We start from the raw sequence: 23,197 nt of genomic DNA on the forward strand, positions 1-23,197 counted from the left end.
AAAGTAAAGATATATCATTCAATTTAATATAATTTCTCTTTCGGCTGAAATTTCAGGATATCTCTCCATTATGTGTATCACCACTTCCACACATCCTCATTATTTCACTTGCCTCTTAGTTTGACCTGCTGAAATTTTACACAGCTACCCTTGTTGATACTTTTCAGAAACCCAGAGAATCCAAGATTTTATAGTAATAAAGCTCCACTATGAACTGCCAGAACAACTTGCTGATTGAAAAATGCCCAGTTGCCGTTGAATGAAGGCTATTGTTGGATCACTTTCTCAGACTCTCTTGATCCAACCATCTGGTGAAAGGTCACAAACAAATCTCCTATAGTCAGTGGCTGAATCAAGACATGTTACCGTCAAGACATTAGCACTGAAATATATGGGAGGAAAAAAGAGGTCTGCTGTAATCAGACAACACATATACGTACACACACATGCAGAGAGCAACACACAATTAAACACACAGACACACAACGTCAGAGCATTGACCATCAAAGAAAAAAAAAAAATCACAAGTGTTAAAACATAATTGAGTGTGAGGGCAGGCTCAGTTAGTGAGGACGTGTTTGTTGCACTTCACTGCTATTCAATCAGCGGTTGTAATCTGCCCACTGATGCTGTGGGTGGATGAGGTGAGGGGTGGAGGAAAATTGTGAAGGCATGTTCAGTAATTCTTTGAATGATTAAGTCTACGTAGTTTGTGCGTATATTTACAGACTGAAAAGGGGCATGCTTCTACTACATTGGATAAATGTCACTGATGTGATAAATGTGTATGAGTGAGATTGCGCTCATGCATGTATTCAGTTGTTTTATGTATACAACATTGGCTGCTTATTCATAGTTCTTATAAAGGTGACTGTATATCTGTGCATGTGTGTGTGTGTGTGTGTGCGTGCGTGTGTTTTCAATTATTTTTTGAGCACTTCGGAAAGTGTACTACCTGGTCGCATGCAGTGTTCACCAGCTATAATTGGCCACAGTATTTGTTCTCCTATGGCCATCAAACAGAGACCCTAATCTTTCTTCTGCTGCAGCGCTACGATCGCACACACACACACACACACACACACACTTTCCAAATGATTTCTGCATAGACATGTGATGATGAAAACAGGGAGAGAATAAATGAGAAAAGGAGGGAGGACAGTAGATGAAGCGACGAGGGAATGAGCGATGGCGGAGTGGACAAAAGGAGCTGTGACTGTTTCAATAATTGGGCGATCATGTTCTTGGATGAGGAACAACATTACCATCACAAATGGAAACACTTACCACAGATTCAATGATTGAGAGGAAAAAAGAGCGAGAGAGAGACAAGGCGACACCAGCCAGGGAGGGACGCCAGTCACAAGAAAATTAGGAAAAACAATGAGTAAGCAAGGCGCAAGAGAGAGACAGACAGGGTTGGGTCAGATTACTTTGAAATGTAGTCGGTTAAGATTCTATGGCATTTTTTAATTAGTAACATAATCCACTGGATTATCTGAATACTTTTGGATTATTTCAAAATCAAACATTGAAAATATTGTGCTTGATACTAACAAAATGGACACGGGCGATCGGTTATCGGATCAGATCAAATATCGGTTGAAGCTGCTGTAAGCGTTATTCTCTAATTAAAATGAGTAATGAATAGTGCTGTTATAGAGTGTTTGGTCAGTAACCCATGTCTTTCCTCCCTCCGCTCATGCAGTAAAAGATACATTTTCTGGTATCCCTGCAGACTTTATCCAATCAGGACAGAAAACTCCATAAAGAGGCGTTCATGTCTGCTCAGAGAACATGCATAGAGCAGGAGCCTCCTTTTCTGGTACCTACGGTAATGGCAGAACAGGGAAAGCTACCAATTCCAGCGCTCCCTGTGACGGGTTATTCTACCAAACACGCCATGTGGTGAAAATCGCTTGAAGAAAAGAAAGGGGCAAAGAGAGCTGCCTCAAAAAAGAAAGAAATAAGTCATGCAAGTGAGGTGATGTAGAGAGGAGGGAGGGGACTGCTAACTGCAAAACCAGTAGGGAGTTAGCTAAAAAGTCACCACTTTCAGCATATTCTGCGTGTTCATATTCATGAAAAATTGCCATATCTTAAAGATGTAAACATAATACCGATGACATGCAACCCACTAATACACATCCCTGGAGACAGATTCCCAAGAATACGAGACACATTCATACTGCACTGTTAGTTATGTAGGGTTTACATCATCTTTTAGGACAATCCATACTTCTTTCTCCAAACATCTCCACAATGAGGGAAATGGTTAAAGGGGAATATCTGGACCAAGCTTGAGGGAGTAGGAGAGACAGCGAGAGGAGAAACAAGTGAGCAAACGTTGTGGCAGTTTAATTACAAAAACATGTTCTCCCCAACAGTCCTCCCCAGAGTTTGGGTTCACTGAGAGTGTGTTGGTCGTGTGTTGATTTAGCAGACAAAAAGGGATATCTTACCGCTGTAACTGCAGATATCTTGTATTATTCCATTAGACAGACCACTCTGACACATCACGGTGATACACAGAGAGACAAATGAGTCCCAGTGCATGTTTAGACTGCCACACGCCCGCATGCTACCGAACTACAAAAGCATCTGTTTAAGTTGACAAGTGGAAACATGACGCAGCAAACTGCAAGCAATTACAGATACAACAGCATCTTCTTTTTGCTTGTGTTAAAATGTGTCTGTGTCTTCATGTCTCATTAGTTTGGACTCACGCTGCTCAATGCCTACTTTCTCACCTAAACATAACAGACTTAAGGGTGTGTGAACTGGGTCTGGATGTCAGATTGTTAGTTTTGGAAAGTTACAGGAATTGTCTGACGCTTTGTGAGTGAACAAGAGATATGTGAAAGAAAAGTGACATGGAGGAGGAGGCAGAGAATCACACAATGCACAGGGGCATTTGTTTTCATGGGTCATGGCTGCCGCTGCATCGGGCATTCTGAAATTATCTCTAAAATCCAATTATTTAGTAATTCATTATGCGTCAGTGATGAGGTTAATCGAAATCTTCAATTTTGATTAATTTCCTTATCGACTTTACCACAGCAATTAAACAGATAATAGATTTTGATACAAAACGTATACGGTTTAGTTTGCGAATCTGATTTGAGTATTTATAAAACGTGTTCTTTTGGACATAAGGGTACTGCTAATAGCCTTCTAACTCAAGCTGTTGTTCAGTATCATTTCCCTCAATGTTCTTCGATTTGTTATCTATTTTGTGCTGATTCATCAACGCCTTGGGGTTTGACTGAGAAAATAAATAGCCTGCTTTTCCCTATAGGGATGCAAATTATGTCATTCTTCACACCCTCTATCTTGTTATGTGGAGATGATTTATCACTGAGGCTTCGGTTCAAAAGAGTAAATACTGTGGTCTCTTCAGTCTCTGAATATTCTGAGATGATTCTGGCACACGTAAAACACACAGTTTTGATTTATTTAGAGCTGCTGCTGTGAGAGTGTTAAAGCTGAATTACACTTGTGGAAAAAATACATAATACAGTGGGTCAATGAAATCCATTTTTGGTTGACATTTATATGTCTCCTATAAAATACCCTGACAGTATATGACATCACAGGATTATATTTCCCATGCCTCCATTGTCCTGACTTGACACTGCAAACCCTTTGGTTTGTCAGCAGTGTGGGTGAAAAGTATGAGGCAGCGAGACTGTGCTAAACCCTCACCAGTGTGGGGGCCTTATACAATGTGTTTTGTGCTGTGTACAATGTGCATGTTGACCGGCAGGCAAGTATACAACAAAGGCTTATATCCATAGCTACAGACACACATACAAAGTGTGTGTCACACATAAACACACACAAAGACACTGCCGGAGGCACAGCACAAAGTGCAAACAGGCTTGCTATCTCTGCTGGTCAGTAAGGACATAGAACTGATCTCAGGGGAGGTTTTTTACCCTTTCTGTGGGTGTTCTTGTGTGGACTATGACTTTTCATGTCATGTACTTGTGACAACAACTAGAAATGGCTAGGAAATAAATAAATCATGCATTTGTACAGCTGTCGTTTGTATAGATGTGTCCTGTGAATATGAATTGCAATTGTAAGTCATTACGCACTTATGATAACCAGTGTGGAAATAAGGCCATATACTTCATGTGTGGATGTGCGTAAACACATTTCTGGGTTTTACAAGTAAGAACTAACAAAAAGCTTGCAATTTTAAAGGGCATTAAAGCACATTATTATGCTGTAAGCATCTGAGTTAAGTACCTACATGAGACAGCAGCTAATGCTAATGTCGCATTTACAAAAAAGCTTCATTCCAAAGGCGGGAAAACTGAAGAAAAGGAGCTGGTTAGTTAGTTTGTCTGTGCCACTGTCTTAGTTCTACATCTACTGCAACAACATTTAAACAAGTGCTGTATTGTTTATTGTCCTGAAATGAAATTGTACAACTATGACTACTCCCATCCATATTGGGCTGTTTGTGTATTTTACCTGTGGTATGTAGTTGCGTCTCTCTTGGCAGACAGCATGGAACCAAGCCAGACAGAACAGAGACTGGGCTCTGGCCAGGACGCCTCCTACACACAAACAATCAACAGCATGTCACAACCAAAATAACTAGAATAATCAGTCATTATCAGAGTGTCTGTGTTTTCTAAACCTTTGAGTTCAGTTATCTTTTTTTTTATTATTCATCAAACAATATTCAACAGAAAGAACTGAGAGGAGAATGAAGCATGCTGTTTGGACTTTTAATGAATGCTATGTTGGAGCCCTTTGCTGCTGTTTCTTCTTTGCCCCAGAACCAGCAAGCTTGCAAGAATTTCTTTGATCAGGACTCAAAGTCTAAGCTCATAATCACGTACTGATACCACTACCAGTGATAACTGTAACACATACCATTTTATGTGAAAAAAGAGAACAATCCCTTGACTGTAAATGGAAACAAAGCACAAATTCTTTAAAACATAGGGCGAGCTCATTAGCTGGTTGTTAGCTTAAATGTAGGGTGTACTGTAAGATATTTATCCCTTAAAAAAAAGCAGAGACTAATCTATCATTATTGCTTGGAATAAGAATAAGAGCAAGAAGCTGAACAAAAAGAGAAGAGAAGATACAAACCTTTACTGATCTGCTCTGGAGTCCATGACTCGTATGTTCTCAGCAGATTCTTCTTCAACCCAGGGGGTGCCTGAAGGTGGGAGAAAAAATTGAGGACAGACAGACAGACAGACAGGGTGGGGAGAAGGTAAAGAAGGATAGAGGGGAAGGGGAAGAAAGAAAGGGTTTTATTATTACAGAATCTTGTGCAACATTTAAGTTCCAATTAAAAACTCCAAACATAGTTCTGTGATAGAGGCACAGAAACATGGAAATCATAAGGGGGCATAACTCATGTGTGAAAGACTTATGTGCTGCATGGTAAGACGATATGGAACATGCTGTGGGGGCACTGAAAAAAGGCACTGCTGGGATTCGAACCCAGGATCTCCTGTTTACTAGACAGGCGCTTTAACCAACTAAGCCACAGCGCCACATGGTATCTCCTGGAAGGAAAACTGGTGGAACTGCTCTCATACATATGCTACATAGCTACAGACAAGTTTGTGTTGTGAATGTATTTGTATTTATTATATAGCATTGAGGAAGACTTATCAGAATGAAAGGGTGGGCAATAATACCTGCACACAGAAGCTATTACAAAGTTGTAGTGTGTTGCTAGAATGTTAAAACAATTATGTCTATGTTATATTAATATGTGAGCTTGTATTATTGTAAGAAACGAGTAGCGTTTGATCCTGACATACCCTAGAGTGTGATTCCCAAATCCACTCTATCTAGACCAAAAAGAAGCTGTGAAATGCAATTCGAAATGCATTTCATGTTGTTTATTTTCAGTCTGTTTAGTGTTGTTCTGCTCTTTTAGCTCAAAGCCAGAATGCAGGACCTGCAACATGTGACCACATGTGAAAAGAAAATTCTCAAATCACTATAGTAAGAAAAAATGGATTTGTCAACAAAAACCGAGACACTGAACAAGTCAGGGCAGAGAAAAGGGAATGTCATAAGTTTAAGTCATTTATAGCTTACTGTCAGTGTCTCTGTAAATTACAAATAGAGTTTATGAATAAACTGAAAGAATATTGTTTGGTCAGGGTTGGACACCCAATAGCATTTACCACAAGGATGATTAGGACCACAGCCCATAACACTGACACTCTTTTATACAGCCATCCCACTGTATATATATGTATATAAATGCCGTATTCCTTTGTTATACTGTGTATGCTTTAGTTAGTGGCAGTTATATGCATATTTGATTTCTCTGGCAACAATATGCTCTGTTCATTATAGAAACAATGAGCATACATTGAAATCAGTTCACACATTATTAGCTTTGCTGAACATTTGGTACCTCCATCTGGAGGTTTTGATCATATGCACAGCCAGTAATGCATATGTACTAAACTTGCCAAAACTGGCAAAATCACCACATATGTTACCAACTTCAGTAGATTAAACGTATTAGCAAGGTGCTGTGTTTACCCGTTTTGGCTGCAGCACAGTTTCAATCTATACTTTTATTCACACGTAACAAAGCAATACATTAACTCTACCTTTAGACCAGGGGTCACCAACCCTTTGGAGACTGTGAGCTACCTAAGTGAAATGGAGTAATATGGAGGGCTACATGTTTGCTCAGTTTACCGTTAAATGATGAATATTATGTCTACAATAGGCTTCATGTTTTAGGAGACAGTCTAGGTTTAAGGTGCCCTGCGGGCGACTCATACGCTCACAGTGGGATACCAGGAGCTCGCAGGCACCATGTTGGCTACCCCTGCTTTAGACACTGACAAATAAATCACTTGCCTCTGTGCTTTTTACACTGAAATGGCTTGAAGAATCTATTATTTGCTCTATGAGAGGTTTGAGCTGTTGAATTACACTTAAAGTCTAATACACTGCCCACCATGCCAACAAGGAACTAAATATATTTACTTAGTAAAAGCAGCTTCAATGCTAAACTGCAAAGGCGAGTTGAATGTTGGGTGAGGTATTTGGGTTTTGGGGTGGAGAAACTGTAGCAGCTGAGATACAGACTGTAGTTTAGCAACAGTGATTTTGCTATAATGATGAGTTTGTGTGATGTGTGTGATTGTGACATGTCATGTCATGTTCTGTAAGATGACATGTATTACTTTTATGCTGTTTATGTTGTTATACTGGTTTTCTTCGGTTTGACAGATCAGCTTTGATGCTTATTTGTCCTTGTCCTATGTCTGCACTGTGCATTCAGTGTAAAGCATGTCAATAAGTTTGAGTGTGAGTGTGTCTGAGAGAGAAAAGAAAGGAAGAGTGAGAGAGACAAAGCGAGAGAGACAGAGAGAGAGAGAGAGAGAGAGAGAGAGAGAGAGAGGCTGTTTGTGCAGCATGCTTGGCTGCTGAAGCAACTAACCCCTTGAGCAGGACTCCCATCAGAAACACACTGAGCGCTAAAGCACGCATCAGTAACACACAAGCTGCAGGCTTCTACGTCTCCTGACAAATGTACAGTGTGTGTGGCTGCATTGCGGATGTAGCCATTATATAGAGGATAAAAGACACACACATAGTCATGAACTCAAACGGCATTTCAGACACACAAAGTCCTTACATACCCTACCCTCTTGTGAGCATGCCATATGCTGGTAACCTGGCCCAAATTAGTGACAACAAGAATGTGTGCCTGCACGTTTGTGTGAAAAGTTGTGTGATATGAGTTGGGTCATCATAAGCTGCTGTAGGAGTATTATAGTGTTATTGCTTTAATGCCTGTATGTGTGTGGTGGTGAATGTGTGTGTGTGAATACCTCGTAAGTGATCTTGAGGCTGGACTGCAGCAGTATGGGAGGAAATCGGGGGTGAACTTCTGCTGTCAGCCAGAGACGGAAGCCAGCTTTAGGATGAAGCACATTTAGCTCCTGTGGAGGAAGGACAGGACACACACATTATACACATTAGAGTAAGAGAATATGAGAGTTATAAGAGAGCAGACTACCTTTGCGCTAATATCAGGCTATAGATATAATGTATGTCAAAACACAAAACTTGCTCATTAATTGTAGCAATTAGAGAAGACTTGAGCCCAGATACTGCATCACACAGGTCCATCAATTTTCTACTGCTTATCTTGTTAAGGTTGGAAAGAGCTGGAGTCTATCCCAGTATATCCACAGAGGCAGACCTCAGCCAGCTGGGTTGGATTTAAACACAGGACCTCCTTGCCGTGAGGTAAAAGAATAGAGTAATAACTTTATGACACACAGTATAATTTTGCTGCATTTTTTCATATGCACAAATTTGAAACAATACATTTACTTCCATAGATTCCCTTTAGGCAAATTTCTAATCAGTTAACTGAAATTTAATCTGAGTGCAAATATAGCAAAGCCCTTCCTTAAAAACCCTTTATTTATATTTTTATCTTTGTAAAGGATCTTTGTAAAGATGATCATATATTCAACCTTTATTTATAAGGTGTGGTCAAACGAGAGCTGTTAACTCTTTTTGCTCAAAAAACTATAAGGAGGAAGCTGTATAGTGCATATCTAGTAACAAATCAAATATATTTCCTCTAATCCTCTCTCCTTTTTTTCCATGCCATTCTTTCTCATTCGCCTCACTTTGATATACAGTATCCGTCTCTCTCCCTTTCTGCTTCCCTTCTTTTCACCATCTCCATCACTGTCTCTTCATCTCAATTTCCAGCTTTCTTTCTCTCACTTCTCTTCTTACATTGCTCCCCCCTCGCTTTCTATCTTTCTCAAAGACTTGCGGTTAAAAATAGCATACTGACACCTTAGGGTCTTGTGTCATCCGATTGGGTACCCACGCACAAGAACACACACACACACACGCACATATAATCATAATCAATGTGTTTCTGCATCATTTGGAAACTAATTCGCTCTCATGGAAGCAGACATGATCACGGAAAGTCAAAGAACACAGAAACCGACATCCCTCGAAGAAAAACTTCTCCGCCTCTCACTGTGTGTGTGTGTGTGTGTGTCGCACATCAAAACCAATCTTTGTTATAGTGTTAAAGATGCACCACACATAGATACTCAAATCCCACAGGCTTTACTCACACATACACAGATTTTTGCAGATGGAAATTTGTATCTTGTGATAAGATCTCACAAGATACATTTAATTTATTCATTGTAACACATAACTGAAAGTGTTTCAGTCTTAATTTAATTTATAGGAATAGCAGACAGAGAGACCTTTAGATTGGCAGGCAGATTGAAAGATAGATCCATAAGTAAAGGGATGGTTTGGGTGATGTGAAAAATGAGACAGTAAATTGTGCAAGTGGAAGAATGTGAGTGGACAGGGATGAGAGGACATCTGTACTGCCAACTTCAATTATGAACACTGACCGCTCTCTTTCTCTGCCTCTCTTCCCTCCTTTCTCCTCTCTCTCACTGACCAACTGCTTTAGTGAAGGAGGGAAGGACTGGAGAGACAGATGGCAAGAAAATAAGCCGGAAAATTTAGACACAACATTGAGAAATACAGTGAGACAGAGCAGATGGACACAGCCACAGAAACAGAGGCAGAACCTAAAACATAGCCGTCTTTGTCCAGAATATCCACCTGCCGACAGAGGCTCAGTTCATTTTTCCCTACTTCCGCCCTTTCACATTCACTGTGTCTTCATTCTTTCTTTTCTATGCTCCCTGTCTCCCTCGTTCCCCTTGTTGCGTCAGTTTTTCATTTCAGGCTCGACTGCTGAGACCCAGCCTCATCGGTTGCCGGGGAAAGAGCGAGGCAGTGAGAGAAAGCAGGACAAAACAGACAAAAAGAGAGTTTGAGTTATACAATATAAGGGGAGCAGGGTGTTAAGAAAAACTGGTGGCGGAGAGGGGGAAAGGTAGACGGGGAGAGCTGTAATAATCTATGGTTTAAGTCACACTGAGCGCACAGACAACTCAGGACAGGAAGGATCTATGGCTAACCACAGGGCACACACTCTCATTCACACACACACACACACACACACACACACACACACACAGGCCAATCACCGCCAACAGCTGTGCCTCCCAGTGAGATATGACCTGCTACAGTGACACAGCACTAAACAGAACCCTGGGAAAAGCTCATGGACACATGAGTTCACTTCTTATGCTCAGACAGTTCTCTTTACCGACATGCGGCTCTGCACAACAGCTAATCTAACATCGAAAATCCACTAATGCAACCAGAACACTATACACATGCAGGTCTTTTTGGAGGAGATTTTAAAACAATGAGATATATTTTGTGTATTGCGATATAGCCTAAAATATTTCAATATTATTTTAAGACCATATCGCCCAGCTCTGCTAACAAACTTAACATTACAATATGTATCACTATTACCTTTGAAATATCTTTTCTTTATCTATTTGGTACAAACCAAGTTCCCAGGACCACAAAAAGAAGGGGACGTCTTCATTGCATGGACCGCTCTAGCACAGTAAATGTCACAGAAATTAATCACAAATGCTGCAATATGCTTCAATAGTGTTTTTGCCATTTTTGAATAAAATTATGCTAAAGTCTGTCCAATATTACAATACAAAACTCTACATTTTAACTATACACATTTGTATAGGATAGCTACAGATATGCACATACAACCATGCTAGTCAACCCCGTCTTCTGCATTTAGCCACAAACTTCAAAAATTCACCTTCTGTCCTCTCTTAAAATACACCCGGAAAATCATCTTTTTTGCATGCCTGAACCACTCCCTGACAATCTTCTGCAGTTATGTCCAGACACCCAACACTGGAGGAAATGGATTTCTTTGTGGGGCTGAGAAATGAAGGATAGAAGTGACAGCATCCTTGGATGGTCACTAAACTACTCTTTGACTCATATCTTACCATATGTCCATTCTAGAGTCTGCCTAACCTATCCCCTTTCGTCCTTTTCCTTTCCTTCTTTTGTAGAAAATTGCAGTCTGATGTAATTTTGTGTTTTGTTGGGTTTTGAATGTAAATTATACAGTATTGACAATATTACTTGAGTGTAAATACACAGGGTTAGGTTGGTGGTTGAGATTGAGTCTGCGCTTCAGAAAGACGTGGCCTTTGGGTGTAGAAGCATGATACAAATACATACTGTACATGCATGTATGCCCAGAAACAGACCAACACAGAAAGACAAACAAATTAAAAAAACACACGATGACAAACAGAGCCACACAAACAACAGCAAAGTGACTGAAATGGGTTGACAGGTAGAGAGCAAAATGTGTTTGTGCAGTGCAAGGACAGAAGGTAATTTTAGATATGGAAATTTGGGCAGCCAGCAGAATGTGCTCTTGTGTTTGTGTGTATGCAGCAGTGTTGTAATATTACAGATAAACACTGACAAGCAGGGTGAAACATGAAATTACACATACACTTTATGTACACAACATCCTCCAGGCTCCCTGTTTCCACTGACCTTTCCCCATAGCCCCAAAACTACCTAATTGTCACTGTGGGCTTGAGATGATGTGAGGAGGTGCTCGTTTCACTGGATGTATCCCAAACTGTTCATTGGACAATGTTCTTGGACTTACTTTCGAAGTCTTATAATGGATTTATTGTATCATATTAGTTCCAGACTTGTTATTGCCACATTGCTGGATCATTGTGTCATGCATTGGAAAAGCTTGTTGAACATATTCTATTTATCTTTTGTAATTTCTCATGTAACTTTTCCCAACCACAGATCCTGATGCACATCTGGTTTTGCAGGATTGTGGATGCAGGATAATATCATTTTACAGTAAGTGTTTATGTGATGCTAGTTAATGTGATGCTACTGTGGACAGACACACATCCTTGTATCATAATAGAGTCATTTTGATCACTCTCTGCCTGTACTATTATCCAATAATTAGAGAAAGCAGAATAACACTCAGCACCCATAGCAACAAAAAAGCCTTAAAACACACAAAGACTCATACACACACACAGAGTACTTACTTTTTCCAGGAGGGGTAGCCATGTAGTGACAAGGTGAAGGTTTTTCAGGCAAAGCCAGTCTCCATTTCGGGAACATTCTCTGAGCGTAGCCAATGCCACATCAGCCTGCCCCTGACCCATAGAGATCTTCACAGACAGAGAGTGTGGAGGAGGTAGGAGGGGGCGAGAAACAGAAGCAGTGGGATGGAAAATGTGATTCCACATTGTAATTTATCTGAAGTTTGGGGCAGAAAATCTGATTCAATATTTTAATTTATCTCTCTGCTCAGTGGGAGACACTGAGAACCACTTGCAAAGTGAGATTCACAATGTGACTTTTACCAAACAAGTTCCCACATTGAGGCTAGTAACTCTTAGCAAATGTGATTTATATGTATATGTCACTGATACGACTTACAGTAATGTTATAAGCAGTAGCCATATGAGTGGGATGCAATGTGTAATGTCTTAAGTGCATTCATATAGCTGGTTATTATGGAGGGAAAATGGTAAAAATGTGTATTTTTTATGAACTACGTATATGTCTAGTGAGCTCTAGAACTGTGAGCTGACTGTGGGTAGGTTTGCGTATTTAAAACTGCTTTAAAAAGAATATCATCATCTATAGCTTTGGTGAACTTTGCACTTGCATTTTGGTGATCATTTTTTGGCAAAAGGTCTTGTCAGAGTCATTTAAATCTGAATGACGATTATATATATATATATGTATATATATATATATATATATATATATATATGTATATATATATATATATATATATATATATATATATATATATATATATATATACATATACATATACATATACATATATATATTTATATATATACATACATATATATATATATACATATATATATATATACATATATATATATATATGTGTATATATATATATATATATATATATATATAAATATATATATACAACTCGAACCATAATGAAGGAACATGCCACCTTAAGTCTTTGGAAGGGAATGAACTTATATGACTCAGTGACAGAGGCTACCATATATCAGGCTTTCACTATATAGACAATACTTGTTGGTACAAAACGTTTCTTTGTAGGTTTTGGTCTCTTTAGGGGATTTGATAATAATAATAAAAAGATAAAACAATACCAGCACTATATAACTGTTGAATAGCTGTATAGCCACATATTGAATCACAGCAGGTGTGTAGGAGCGTCTCGCAAAGGCGGTTTTCGCAGAGCTCTTGTTGTCCTAAAATATATTACAATTGATAAATTCTACTGGCAGAATATTACCAAGAGATATGAGTCAAAACTGTGTTTCAGTACAGCATATTGCAAGCTGTAGCATCAATTTATGTGCACAAGAGATAAATCTGTTGATCTGATCTTGGTAATCTGTTGATAGAAATCAATTTACACTTGCTAATCTACTATGACTTCTCCCATTTAACCCTGTTATTCTCTACCTCATGATAGTTGTCCCTGCCAACGGTTTCAGCTGCAAGTTCTGCAAGCTCCTGGGACGGGTCCGCCCCCGGAGAGATGATGATCAACACCGGCTCCCATTCAAGCGTCTCGGTGTAGAGACGTCGCAGGTTCAGAGGAGGAGGGGAGAGCTCTTTCATACCTGCAGAGAAGAGGAGAGAGGGAGATAATGAAGGGTGTGAAAAACAGATCTGTAAAGAAGTGTTGCAACATTTCATTTAAAGTTGATATGCTCCTCAAAGTCAAAGTGACTGAATATAGTACACAGAGATGGCACACCAGGAGGGGGCCGAGAAAAGGGGGAAAAAAGTAAGAGCTACTGAGTAGCAGCAAAGAGGCATTTTGTGAGGGTGGATGTTAAAGAAGGAGGCACAGGTGGAGTAGACAAGTCGAGCGGGGAAAGACGACAGGGAGACAGAGGGAGGGCAAGAACGGGGAGGGGTAGACAGCGCCTGAAGAAGGGTGATGAGGAAGGGATATGGGGGAAAAGAAAAAAGTAAAAGAGGGAGAGCAAGAAGGAGGCGATGATGTAGAAAGGGGAAGAGGGCATAAGAGGAAGACACTGAGAGAGACAGAGTGAGAGAGATTAGGAGGGTGATGTGCTGTGCATACTGAGTGCTAGGTATGCAGCAGTATTCACCACACATAGCAGAAGAATACCTTGTCAGCCCCCTGGCGCTGAGAAGCCAGACTCTTTGTGTATGTGTCTGAGTGTGTGAGTGCATGTGTGCATTTCCTCGCTGAGCATTAAGCTCTAATCCTGCTGTAATATATTGAATTGCGTATCAGATATGAGTTAATAGTGACACACAAGCAGCGATACGAGCACACACAGGGTGAGTGGCTATGTTGGAAATTCCACTGTGATGCTATTCATGCATGTATCAGCAGATATCTCTTTCACACACACACACACACACACACACACACACACACACAGACACACACACACACACACACTGCTGTCTATTCTGGTTGGGCTGACTGCCCCAGCCTGAACATTCTTTGGGTGTCTGCTGCCAAATGCAATCTGCTGCACCGAAGTACACATCCATGCACGCGCACAAGGTCTTGGTAGAGAACATCTTAGTGCGACCTTTTGCTGCATCACCATGGCAACACTAAGAAAAACAGTCATCTGACCACATGGCTTGTGATGTCTGACTCCAAAAAAGGGGAGCATTTACAGAACGTGCGTGTGCACAAATACATACACATCTACCTTTGACACGGGCAGGTCATCAGTATTCCTGCTGCAGACCAGCATCCTCTGTCTGTGAATAGCAAAGTTCACCTTGGCTTTTATGACATACAATCAGGCCAAAGAGGAGCCTCGAAAAAGAAAACAGAACCACAGTGTCTCTACGCTGCTTTGTGGATGAAACACTGAATGGCTAATAATTAATGAGCAGACAAAACACTTGACATGGGCATTGAGATTTTTCTATAAATATCTTTTTATCTTTCCATTTAAATAACTCTAATTGATGAAATACATTTGCATTTAAATGCTGATTGATGGCTTAAACAAAAAAAAGGCCGTCTTCTTGGCTGGATGATTAATAATAAGACACAGAGAGATGTTTTTATGCATATGTGAAAGAGTGTTTGTATTTTTGAGAAGTTGGGTGCTTAAGCCAGTGAGTGAGCACAAGTTTGTGTGTGTGTGTGTGTGTGTGTGTGTGTGTGTGTGTGTGTGTGTGTGTGTGCGTGTGTGCGGCTGTGTTCACCCAGGCATGCCTGTGTGCGTGAGCGGTGCCCAGGCCTGGACTGGGGGGATTGAGTGAGATTAGCTGTAAGAGGATTACAGACCATGCCTCATTAGCATACTGATTTACAGCCAAAAACACATACACATACACACAAAATCTTCTTCGCTCCTGTTCTTTTTTTTTTCTGTCCGTATCTCCCTCACTCTCTCATTCAGACACACTCTCACCCACATCATGCACTACACCTTCGTCAATGGGTTCACTTGGCGTTCAAAGGAGTGTGAGAGCTGTCTCTTCATCAGGATAGTGTGCATGTGTGTTTTATTAGAGCTTGCCCACCGAAAAACGAGGAGAGACAAAGATGTGACGATTGTGCTTTCAAAGAATTCGCTCATATGGAAACGTGGACACGTACCTTTGAAGAATAAGATAGTGAGCCACAGATGAAACACACAAACACACACAAAGAAATGCGCGCAAAAGGTGAAGTGTCATCGTGAATGGTTGTTTGGAGTGGAATGGAATATTTTGGCATGGAGTTCTCCCATTAGTACAGTGTTCCTACAGCCTTGTTGGCGCAGTAGGCAGCGCGTCAGTCTCATAATCTGAAGGTCGTGAGTTCAAGCCTCACATGGGGCAGGTGTTTTTAACATAAAAAAGTACATGGAGACAAAAGAGGACAAATGGAAAATGATATGACACAGTTAAATATGCAAATATAATACACACTGTCAAAGGTGGATAAATTGGCTGATCGACACACATGCAGAAATACAGAAAGGCACACAAGGACTGGAGTGTCACCCTCAATGAGCCAGTATTATTATTAGCACTCTGGAGCAGCTGCACAACAGCTGAAACTGAGTTTCAGTCAATAGAGCTTCCGTATCAGTAGGCAGAAAAGCAGTCATACTTCTCTGGCTCACCAAAGAGCTCTCTCTCTCTGTCTATATTTTCTGCCTTTCATCCGTCACTTAGAAATGCAATTTTCCGCTGGGGCTCTTTTGAATGTCCGACTAACAATATTTGTGAAACTATATGAGGGTTGAGAAAAATACTACACTGAAACTACAGGCAATTAGTTTCAAAGAATGCGGATGCTAAGCTATATTTGCAACTGTGACATCTGTACTTAATTTCCTGAGACCTGTACTACGAGGCAGGATTTGGTGTTAGCGAGGTAACTTCAGGTTTAACCCCGGGTTTTCAGGGTTAGGATGTTGGTTCACTTCTTACCGGGGCACATCACCATGGTACCTTATGTTGCATACCTAACCTGCTCCGGAGCATGATATGTTCAAGATAACAGATCAAGGTGTATAAAAGCACCACCTTCTGACAAATCAATTCTGTGAAGAATGGCATCACCAGTCATGGAAGATCAGGTGGAGCTTGAAACGTGAGATGTATACTAGTGGGTAGGAGGCCCTCTCCTGCTTCTTAATTACATTTTTTTCCCTGTCAGTTGCAGGTGATGTCAAACCCATTTCATTGTGCTTTTGTATACCAGTATCAACCTACCACAGAGACTAACTGAAGCACTTGTACTTGTTGTACTGACATGAAAGAATTGTTTTGAATTGTTAAAAGCAAGGACAGCAGCTGGCAATGTTTCCACCTTATGTGTCTACATATGTGCTTTATTAACAGTTACTAACAATAAAACTTAAATATAAGTTAAAAGCAAGGACAGCAGCTGGCAATGTTTCCACCTTATGTGTCTACATATGTGCTTTATTAACAGTTACTAAAAATAAAACTTAAATATAAGAAATATAAAAAACTGCATTTCTGTAGGTAAATTCAAGTATTTCTTTTGCACCAAGAGCTGCAAAAGAGCTGCACATGAAGTGCAGATGACACTTGTGTGATAAATGCCAGTTAAAATGAATCTCCAGAGTAAAGAGCGCTATTTAAAGCTGCTGTTACTCAGTGTTCCCTCCCAAAATGTGAGACTGTCCAGAGCCAAATCCTCACATAGCCCAGTTGTCTCTTCTCTAATCATTCAAATGACTGCCTCTTCTTTTAGGCAAGAAGAAGACAAACTGAAGTCAAATAAAAATAGATAATTGTAATTATAATTTAAGTATATGATTGCCTTTTTGGGGGTAAACATTATTTTGCGGGAGAGTAATGGGAACTCCCTGCACCTTAAAGTAAACAACCATTTTTCTTGGTTATGAACAACATCTGTGCAGTGCTTTTCCACCAATGTCCGTTCGCCATGCTCCATTTTCATGTTACAACTGGTAGAAAAGATAATAAAAAGATATGGGACAAAGCTGCCCTGCCAGATCATGATTTCTGTAAGAAGACATTGCTGTTGAGCTTTTCAAATGTACTTTTGTGATTTATGTGGCACTTTGAACACCCTAACCAAAATCCAGTTCCATAATATTAGAGGGAAGGCAGACATCTCTGATGATATGTTGAAAACCTGGCAACTCACACCAAAAACAATCTAGATGGATAAATAGCACAACAGGTAAATGGAAAAAAAAGAAAACGAGGAGCCACTCGGTAAAATGTTTATCTTTAGTATGCTGCAAAGTCATATATCCTCAGATGAGTGTCTTCTATTGTGCACAGTAATCAGCTACTGGTTTTGTCAGTCAGCCTTACGCACAATCTGTATTTCTATTTGTTGACATTTTTAATCTTGAATTTGCATTTTATATCATCGACAGTAATCATTATTCTTGCCCTGCTTTTACATAATAATCACCTTACATTTGCAATATCTGCACTGTGTATCACCTTCCATTTGCACGACCTCCATTAGCACATACTCTATCATAGTGAGAACTCTCTGTGGTAGGTCTGGTGGCTAGATTATCACTTCACTGGTGTATTATAATTCATGTTTTCACTCCTATTTTTAGCATTATTGTTTAATTTTTACATAAACTTGTGTGTAGTGGTGTGTTGTATTGGTTGTGAAAAGCTACTGGATGTCTAAATTTTAGTAGAAAAGGATGAAAAAAGGTATCTATCATACCATCTAAATGTTGAGACATTATCAGTAAAAGTTACTGCATCAATCCATCACTGCCTGACTAACATGTACCTGTTTTATGTCGCTTATGATCTGCTGTGTGTAGGCCTCCAAAGTTCTGGTGTCCTCCCTATCTGCTTACCTTCTGGCAGAGAAATGAAACCAGTCTGAACAAAACTATGGAGAAAAAATCTTAGTGATGGAATAATTAGAATAAGTATGATCAGAAAAATTGACTTAAAGCATTAAACATTTAAGTAGTCAAGGCAGGAGGATAAGGAAAATGGCCCCATGTGAGCGCGTCAATCTCATAATTTGGAATTTATGAGTTCGAGCCTTACACGGGGCAGGCGCTTTATATTCGTAGTCTTGTGTTTCCTTCAACGTGCCTTGTTTGTCAACAGTCAACTCTAAAGCCAATGAGGACGGCGAGTTTTAAAAATGTATAAAATAATCAAGGCGACGTGGTAAGATTGTTACATCAATTGTTAAGTGAAAAGGTCAACAAGTGCTCTAACTGCCTAGCTGGTACAATACGCAGACGTTTGAAAAAAATCATGCGACTTGACAATTGCAATCGTGGCAACTCGTCTCAATGACAGTTGCCCACAGTTGCCTCACACGAGGCAGGTGTTTTAAAGGCAGATGACAACAAAACACAATGGGGGACACGTGGTACATAGGTTGAATTCAGCCTGTTGGTAGATTTCCATAAAATTGACAAACACACCCCTGAAAAAAATTGAAGAAGCTACATGTGGGCCAGATTTCTACAGATATTTGATCACGTCCCAGTGATGTAGAATATTGGAGACACAAACTACAGAAGTGTTGTACCGGTTATGTGCTGTAAGTCTTAGTGTTGGGAAACTTTACAACATTCAGTAGGTATTGTTACATTGTTGGCTGTGCATCTGTGATAGTCCTAGAGCTGCTCTCAGTCAAGCATCTCTTCTGCTCGTCTCTGTTTCTTTTACACTATGCAGTGTGAATCTCTGACACCATACCTTACACTCATTCATGCACACACATTCACCACTGATGAAACTGACTACATCACTGTATTACAACTTATTTGTTGGAATAACATTCGTAGTCTTGCGTTCACTCAACTTGCACTGGCCCTCGTTTGTCAACAGTCAACTCTAAAGCCATTGAGGACGCCAAAGTTTTAAAAATGTATAAAATAATAAAGGCGACGTGGTAAGATTGTTACATCAACTGTTGAGTGAAATGATCAACAAGTGCTCTAACTGCCTAGCTGGTACAGTAAGCAGAAATTTGAAAAAAATCATGCGACTTGACAATTGCAATTGTGGCAACTTGTCTCAATGACAATATCCAAAATTTGAGCCTCGTTGGCGCAGTAGGCAGCGCGTCAGTCTCATAATCTGAAGGTCGTGAGTTCAATCCTCACACGGGGCAGGTGTTTTAAAGGCAGATGACAACAAAAAACAATGGGGGAGACACATGGTGCATAGGTTGAACTGAGCCTGTCGGTGAATTTCCATAAAAATGACAAACACACAATCGATTGCAAAAATCGAAGAACCTGACAGAAGCTACATGTGAGCCAGATTTCTACAGATATTTGATCTGATGTCAGTGATGTAGAATGCTGGAGACACAAACTGTCAAGAGTGTTGTACAAGTTATGTTCTGTAAGTCTTAGTTTTTCAATACTTGAACTTAAAGCTATGGTCTACGATCTGAGAAAGATTTGAAAAAAGCACCCCCCCCCCCCACACACACACACACACACCCCCCCTCTGTGCTCCTTAATCCCTCCCCTCCGAGCTCGTATCGCTCTCCCCTCGGAGCCCCCCCCCGCAACAAGAGCAACAAATACGAAACCAAATACGGCGTCAACTTTGAATGCGGAGTAACGATGTCGGAGTCACAGGTAAAGTTATTACAATGCACGTTGAAACTAACGTAAATCTTGTAAGTCATTACCATGTCCACAGCTAAGCTCCACAGCCAAGCTAGCGTAACGTCATTAGAATCGTTAGCACCACGACCGCGACACAAACGTGCCCCGTAAACCGTAATCTCTTGTTTATGACAGATAAGACCACACAAATACACACATCGTAACGCGTATATGATAATCCATCACATTGATTTAACAAAGGCTTCGTTAAAAAAACAAATGGACAAGACCGGGAGGAGGGTTAGCAAAACAGTTGAGTAGTGAGGTTGTTATGGAAAAATAAATCCAGACAGGATGAATGAAACCCCAACGCGAAGCGGAGGGGTTTTCGTTCATCTTACTTGCATTACTTGCTGCTTCATTTAGCTGCCACGAGCAAATAAATAGGCTGATTTGGTGTAAACATGATAGCAATTTTAGCTTACAATGCTAACATAGAGGCTAACGTCTCCGTCAAACAAGTAAACAAGTGTTGACAATATTGCAGAGACAGAAATTGTTTCGACGCCGTCTAATAACACGGAAAAAACTAACAGCAACTTTCACAGTCATAAGCCAGCATCGGCATAAAAGTTATCTCTCACAACATCCACAATAAAGACGAAAGATTACCTGTTCAACAGAAACTCCGCTGTATCAGCATCACTTTTCAGGTCCATATCTTCACGGAGCTTTCGCCACCGTTCAAACGATGACCCAATGTTTACTCGGGTTTGAGCCCTCATCTCCGCTTTGTGTCTGCCTTTTCAGTGACAGACTTGCACTTTCTTTCAGCCTTTTCCGGTGGGGCAAGCAGAGGCCGATTGCTACTGTCGCTCTGTTTTCCCTTGTAGTTTCAAATGCGGAAGTGGGTTGGGACGAGATGTGACCAGGAGCAAGAGAGTGAGTGAGGAGATTGGATGGGAAAATTGACCAATAGGAGCCTTGCGGGCCGCATGGCTCCTATTGGTCAATTTCTTTTCAGTTTTGCAGGCGCTAGAGAGAATGGATTTATTTGGTTCCTTTTACTCTTCACATTGTCTAGGTCGTACTATTAGGCCATAACCACCATCTAAATAATGTTAATAATAATGACCAATCTTTCAAATCGTAGATCATAGCTTTAACTTGGAATTTTTACAAATACACATTCAGTAGGTATTGTTAAATTGTTGGCTGTGCATCTGTGATATTTTAAAAAAACACGACTTGACAATTGCAAATGTCACAACTCGTTTTACTCGAAATATGCCAAATATGAGCCTCGTTGGCGCAGTAGGCAGCGCGTCAGTCTCATAATCTGAAGGTCGTGAGTTCAATCCTCACACGGGGCATGTGTTTTAAAGGCAGATGACAACAAAACACAATGGGGGACACGTGGTACATAGGTCAAATTGAGCCTGTCAGTAGATTTCCATAAAAATGACAAACACACCCCTGATAGCACAAATCGAAGAATCTGACAGGAGCTACATGTGGGCTAGATTTCTACAGATATTTGATCTCATCCCAGTGATGTAGAATATTGGAGACACAAACTACAGAAGTGTTGTACCGGTTATGTGCTGAAAGTCTTAGTATTGGGAAACTTTACAGCATTCAGTAGGTATTGTAATATTGTTGGTTGTGCATCTGTGATAGTCCTAGAGCTGCTCTCAGTCCAGCATCTTTCCTGCTCATCTCTGTTTGTTTTACGCTTTGCAGCGTGGATCTCTGACACCATACCTTACACTCATTCATGCACACACATTCACCACTGATGAAACTGACTACCATACCACATCACTGTATTACAACTTCTTTGGTGGAATTATATTCGTAGTCTTGTGTTTCCTTCAACATGCACTTGGCCTCTTTTGTCAAAAGTGAACTCTAAAGTCAATAAGGACGCCGAGTTTAAAAAATGTAAAAAGTAATCAAGTAGACGTGTTAAGATCGCTTCGACAATTGTTGAGTGAAAAGGTCAACAAGTGCTCTAACTGCCTAGCTGGTACAATACGCAGACGTTTGAAAAAATCACGTGACTTGACAATTGCAATCGTGGCAACTCGTCTCAATGACCATTTCCCACTTTCGAGCCTCGTTGGCGCAGTAGGCAGCGTGTCAGTCTCATAATCTGAAGGCCGTGAGTTCGATCCTCACACGAGGCAGGTGTTTTAAAGGCAGGTGACAACACAACACAATGGGGGACACGTGGTACATAGGTTGAATTCAGCCTGTTGGTAGATTTCCATACAATTGAATAACACACCCCTGAAAAAAAACTTGAAGAATCTGACAGAAGCTACATATGGGCCAGATTTCTACAGATATTTGAAGAATATTGGAGACACAAACTACAAACTACAGGAGTGTTGTACCGGTTATGTGCTGTAAGTCTGAGTGTTGGGAAACTTTACAACATTCAGTAGGTATTGTTACATTGTTGGCTGTGCATCTGTGATAGTCCTAGAGCTGCTCTCAGTCCAGCATCTCTTCTGCTCGTCTCTGTTTGTTTTACACTATGCAGCGTGAATCTCTGACACCATACCTTACAATCATTCATGCACACACATTCACCACCGACGAAACTGACTACATCACTGTATTACAACTGCTTTGTTGGAATTACATTCATAGTCTTGTTTTCCGTAAACTTGCACTGGCCCTCGTTTGTCAACAGTCAACTCTAAAGCCAACGAGGACGGTCAGTTTTAAAAACGTATAAATAATCAAGACGACGTGTTAAGATTGTTATATCAATTGTTGTGTCAAAAGGTCAGCAATGAACTGTCAATGTGAATGGATTGGCTCACCTTTTAATATGTGACAAGGGCTCTAACTGCCTTGCTGGTACAATAGACAGATATTTGAAAAAAAAATGACTTGACAATTCCAAATGTGACAACTTGTTTTACTCAAAATATGCCAAATATGAGCCTCGTTGGCGCAGTAGGCAGCGCGTCAGTCTCATAATCTGAAGGTCGTGAGTTCAATCCTCACACGGGGCAGGTGTTTTGAAGGCAGATGACAACAAAACACAATGGGGGACACGTGGTACATAGGTCAAATTGAGCCTGTCAGTAGATTTCCATAAAAATGACAAACACACCCCTGATAGCACAAATCGAAGA

At 40.4% G+C, this 23,197-nt stretch overlaps 1 protein-coding gene and 6 non-coding genes across 7 annotated transcripts in view; 5 read left to right on the forward strand and 2 right to left on the reverse strand.

Annotated features, from left to right (window-relative positions):
- dync2h1 (dynein cytoplasmic 2 heavy chain 1) overlaps positions 1-23,197 on the reverse strand; it is a 116,255-nt gene that overhangs the window by 19,580 nt on the left and 73,478 nt on the right. Inside the window, 5 exon segments of the mRNA XM_073495047.1 lie at positions 4,483-4,568; positions 5,113-5,182; positions 7,845-7,955; positions 12,006-12,131; positions 13,447-13,607. Coding sequence (XP_073351148.1) covers positions 4,483-4,568; positions 5,113-5,182; positions 7,845-7,955; positions 12,006-12,131; positions 13,447-13,607 — 554 coding nt within the window.
- trnat-agu (transfer RNA threonine (anticodon AGU)) lies at positions 5,452-5,525 on the reverse strand. The gene has a single exon. It is a non-coding gene; the product is annotated as a tRNA-Thr (tRNA).
- trnam-cau (transfer RNA methionine (anticodon CAU)) lies at positions 15,744-15,816 on the forward strand. The gene has a single exon. It is a non-coding gene; the product is annotated as a tRNA-Met (tRNA).
- Positions 19,525-19,597, forward strand: trnam-cau (transfer RNA methionine (anticodon CAU)). Its single transcript has one exon. It is a non-coding gene; the product is annotated as a tRNA-Met (tRNA).
- On the forward strand, positions 21,346-21,418 carry trnam-cau (transfer RNA methionine (anticodon CAU)). The gene has a single exon. It is a non-coding gene; the product is annotated as a tRNA-Met (tRNA).
- trnam-cau (transfer RNA methionine (anticodon CAU)) lies at positions 22,162-22,234 on the forward strand. Its single transcript has one exon. It is a non-coding gene; the product is annotated as a tRNA-Met (tRNA).
- trnam-cau (transfer RNA methionine (anticodon CAU)) lies at positions 23,002-23,074 on the forward strand. The gene has a single exon. It is a non-coding gene; the product is annotated as a tRNA-Met (tRNA).

This window comes from Pagrus major, chromosome 2 (genome assembly GCF_040436345.1).
Source record: "Pagrus major chromosome 2, Pma_NU_1.0".
NCBI lineage: Eukaryota > Metazoa > Chordata > Actinopteri > Spariformes > Sparidae > Pagrus > Pagrus major.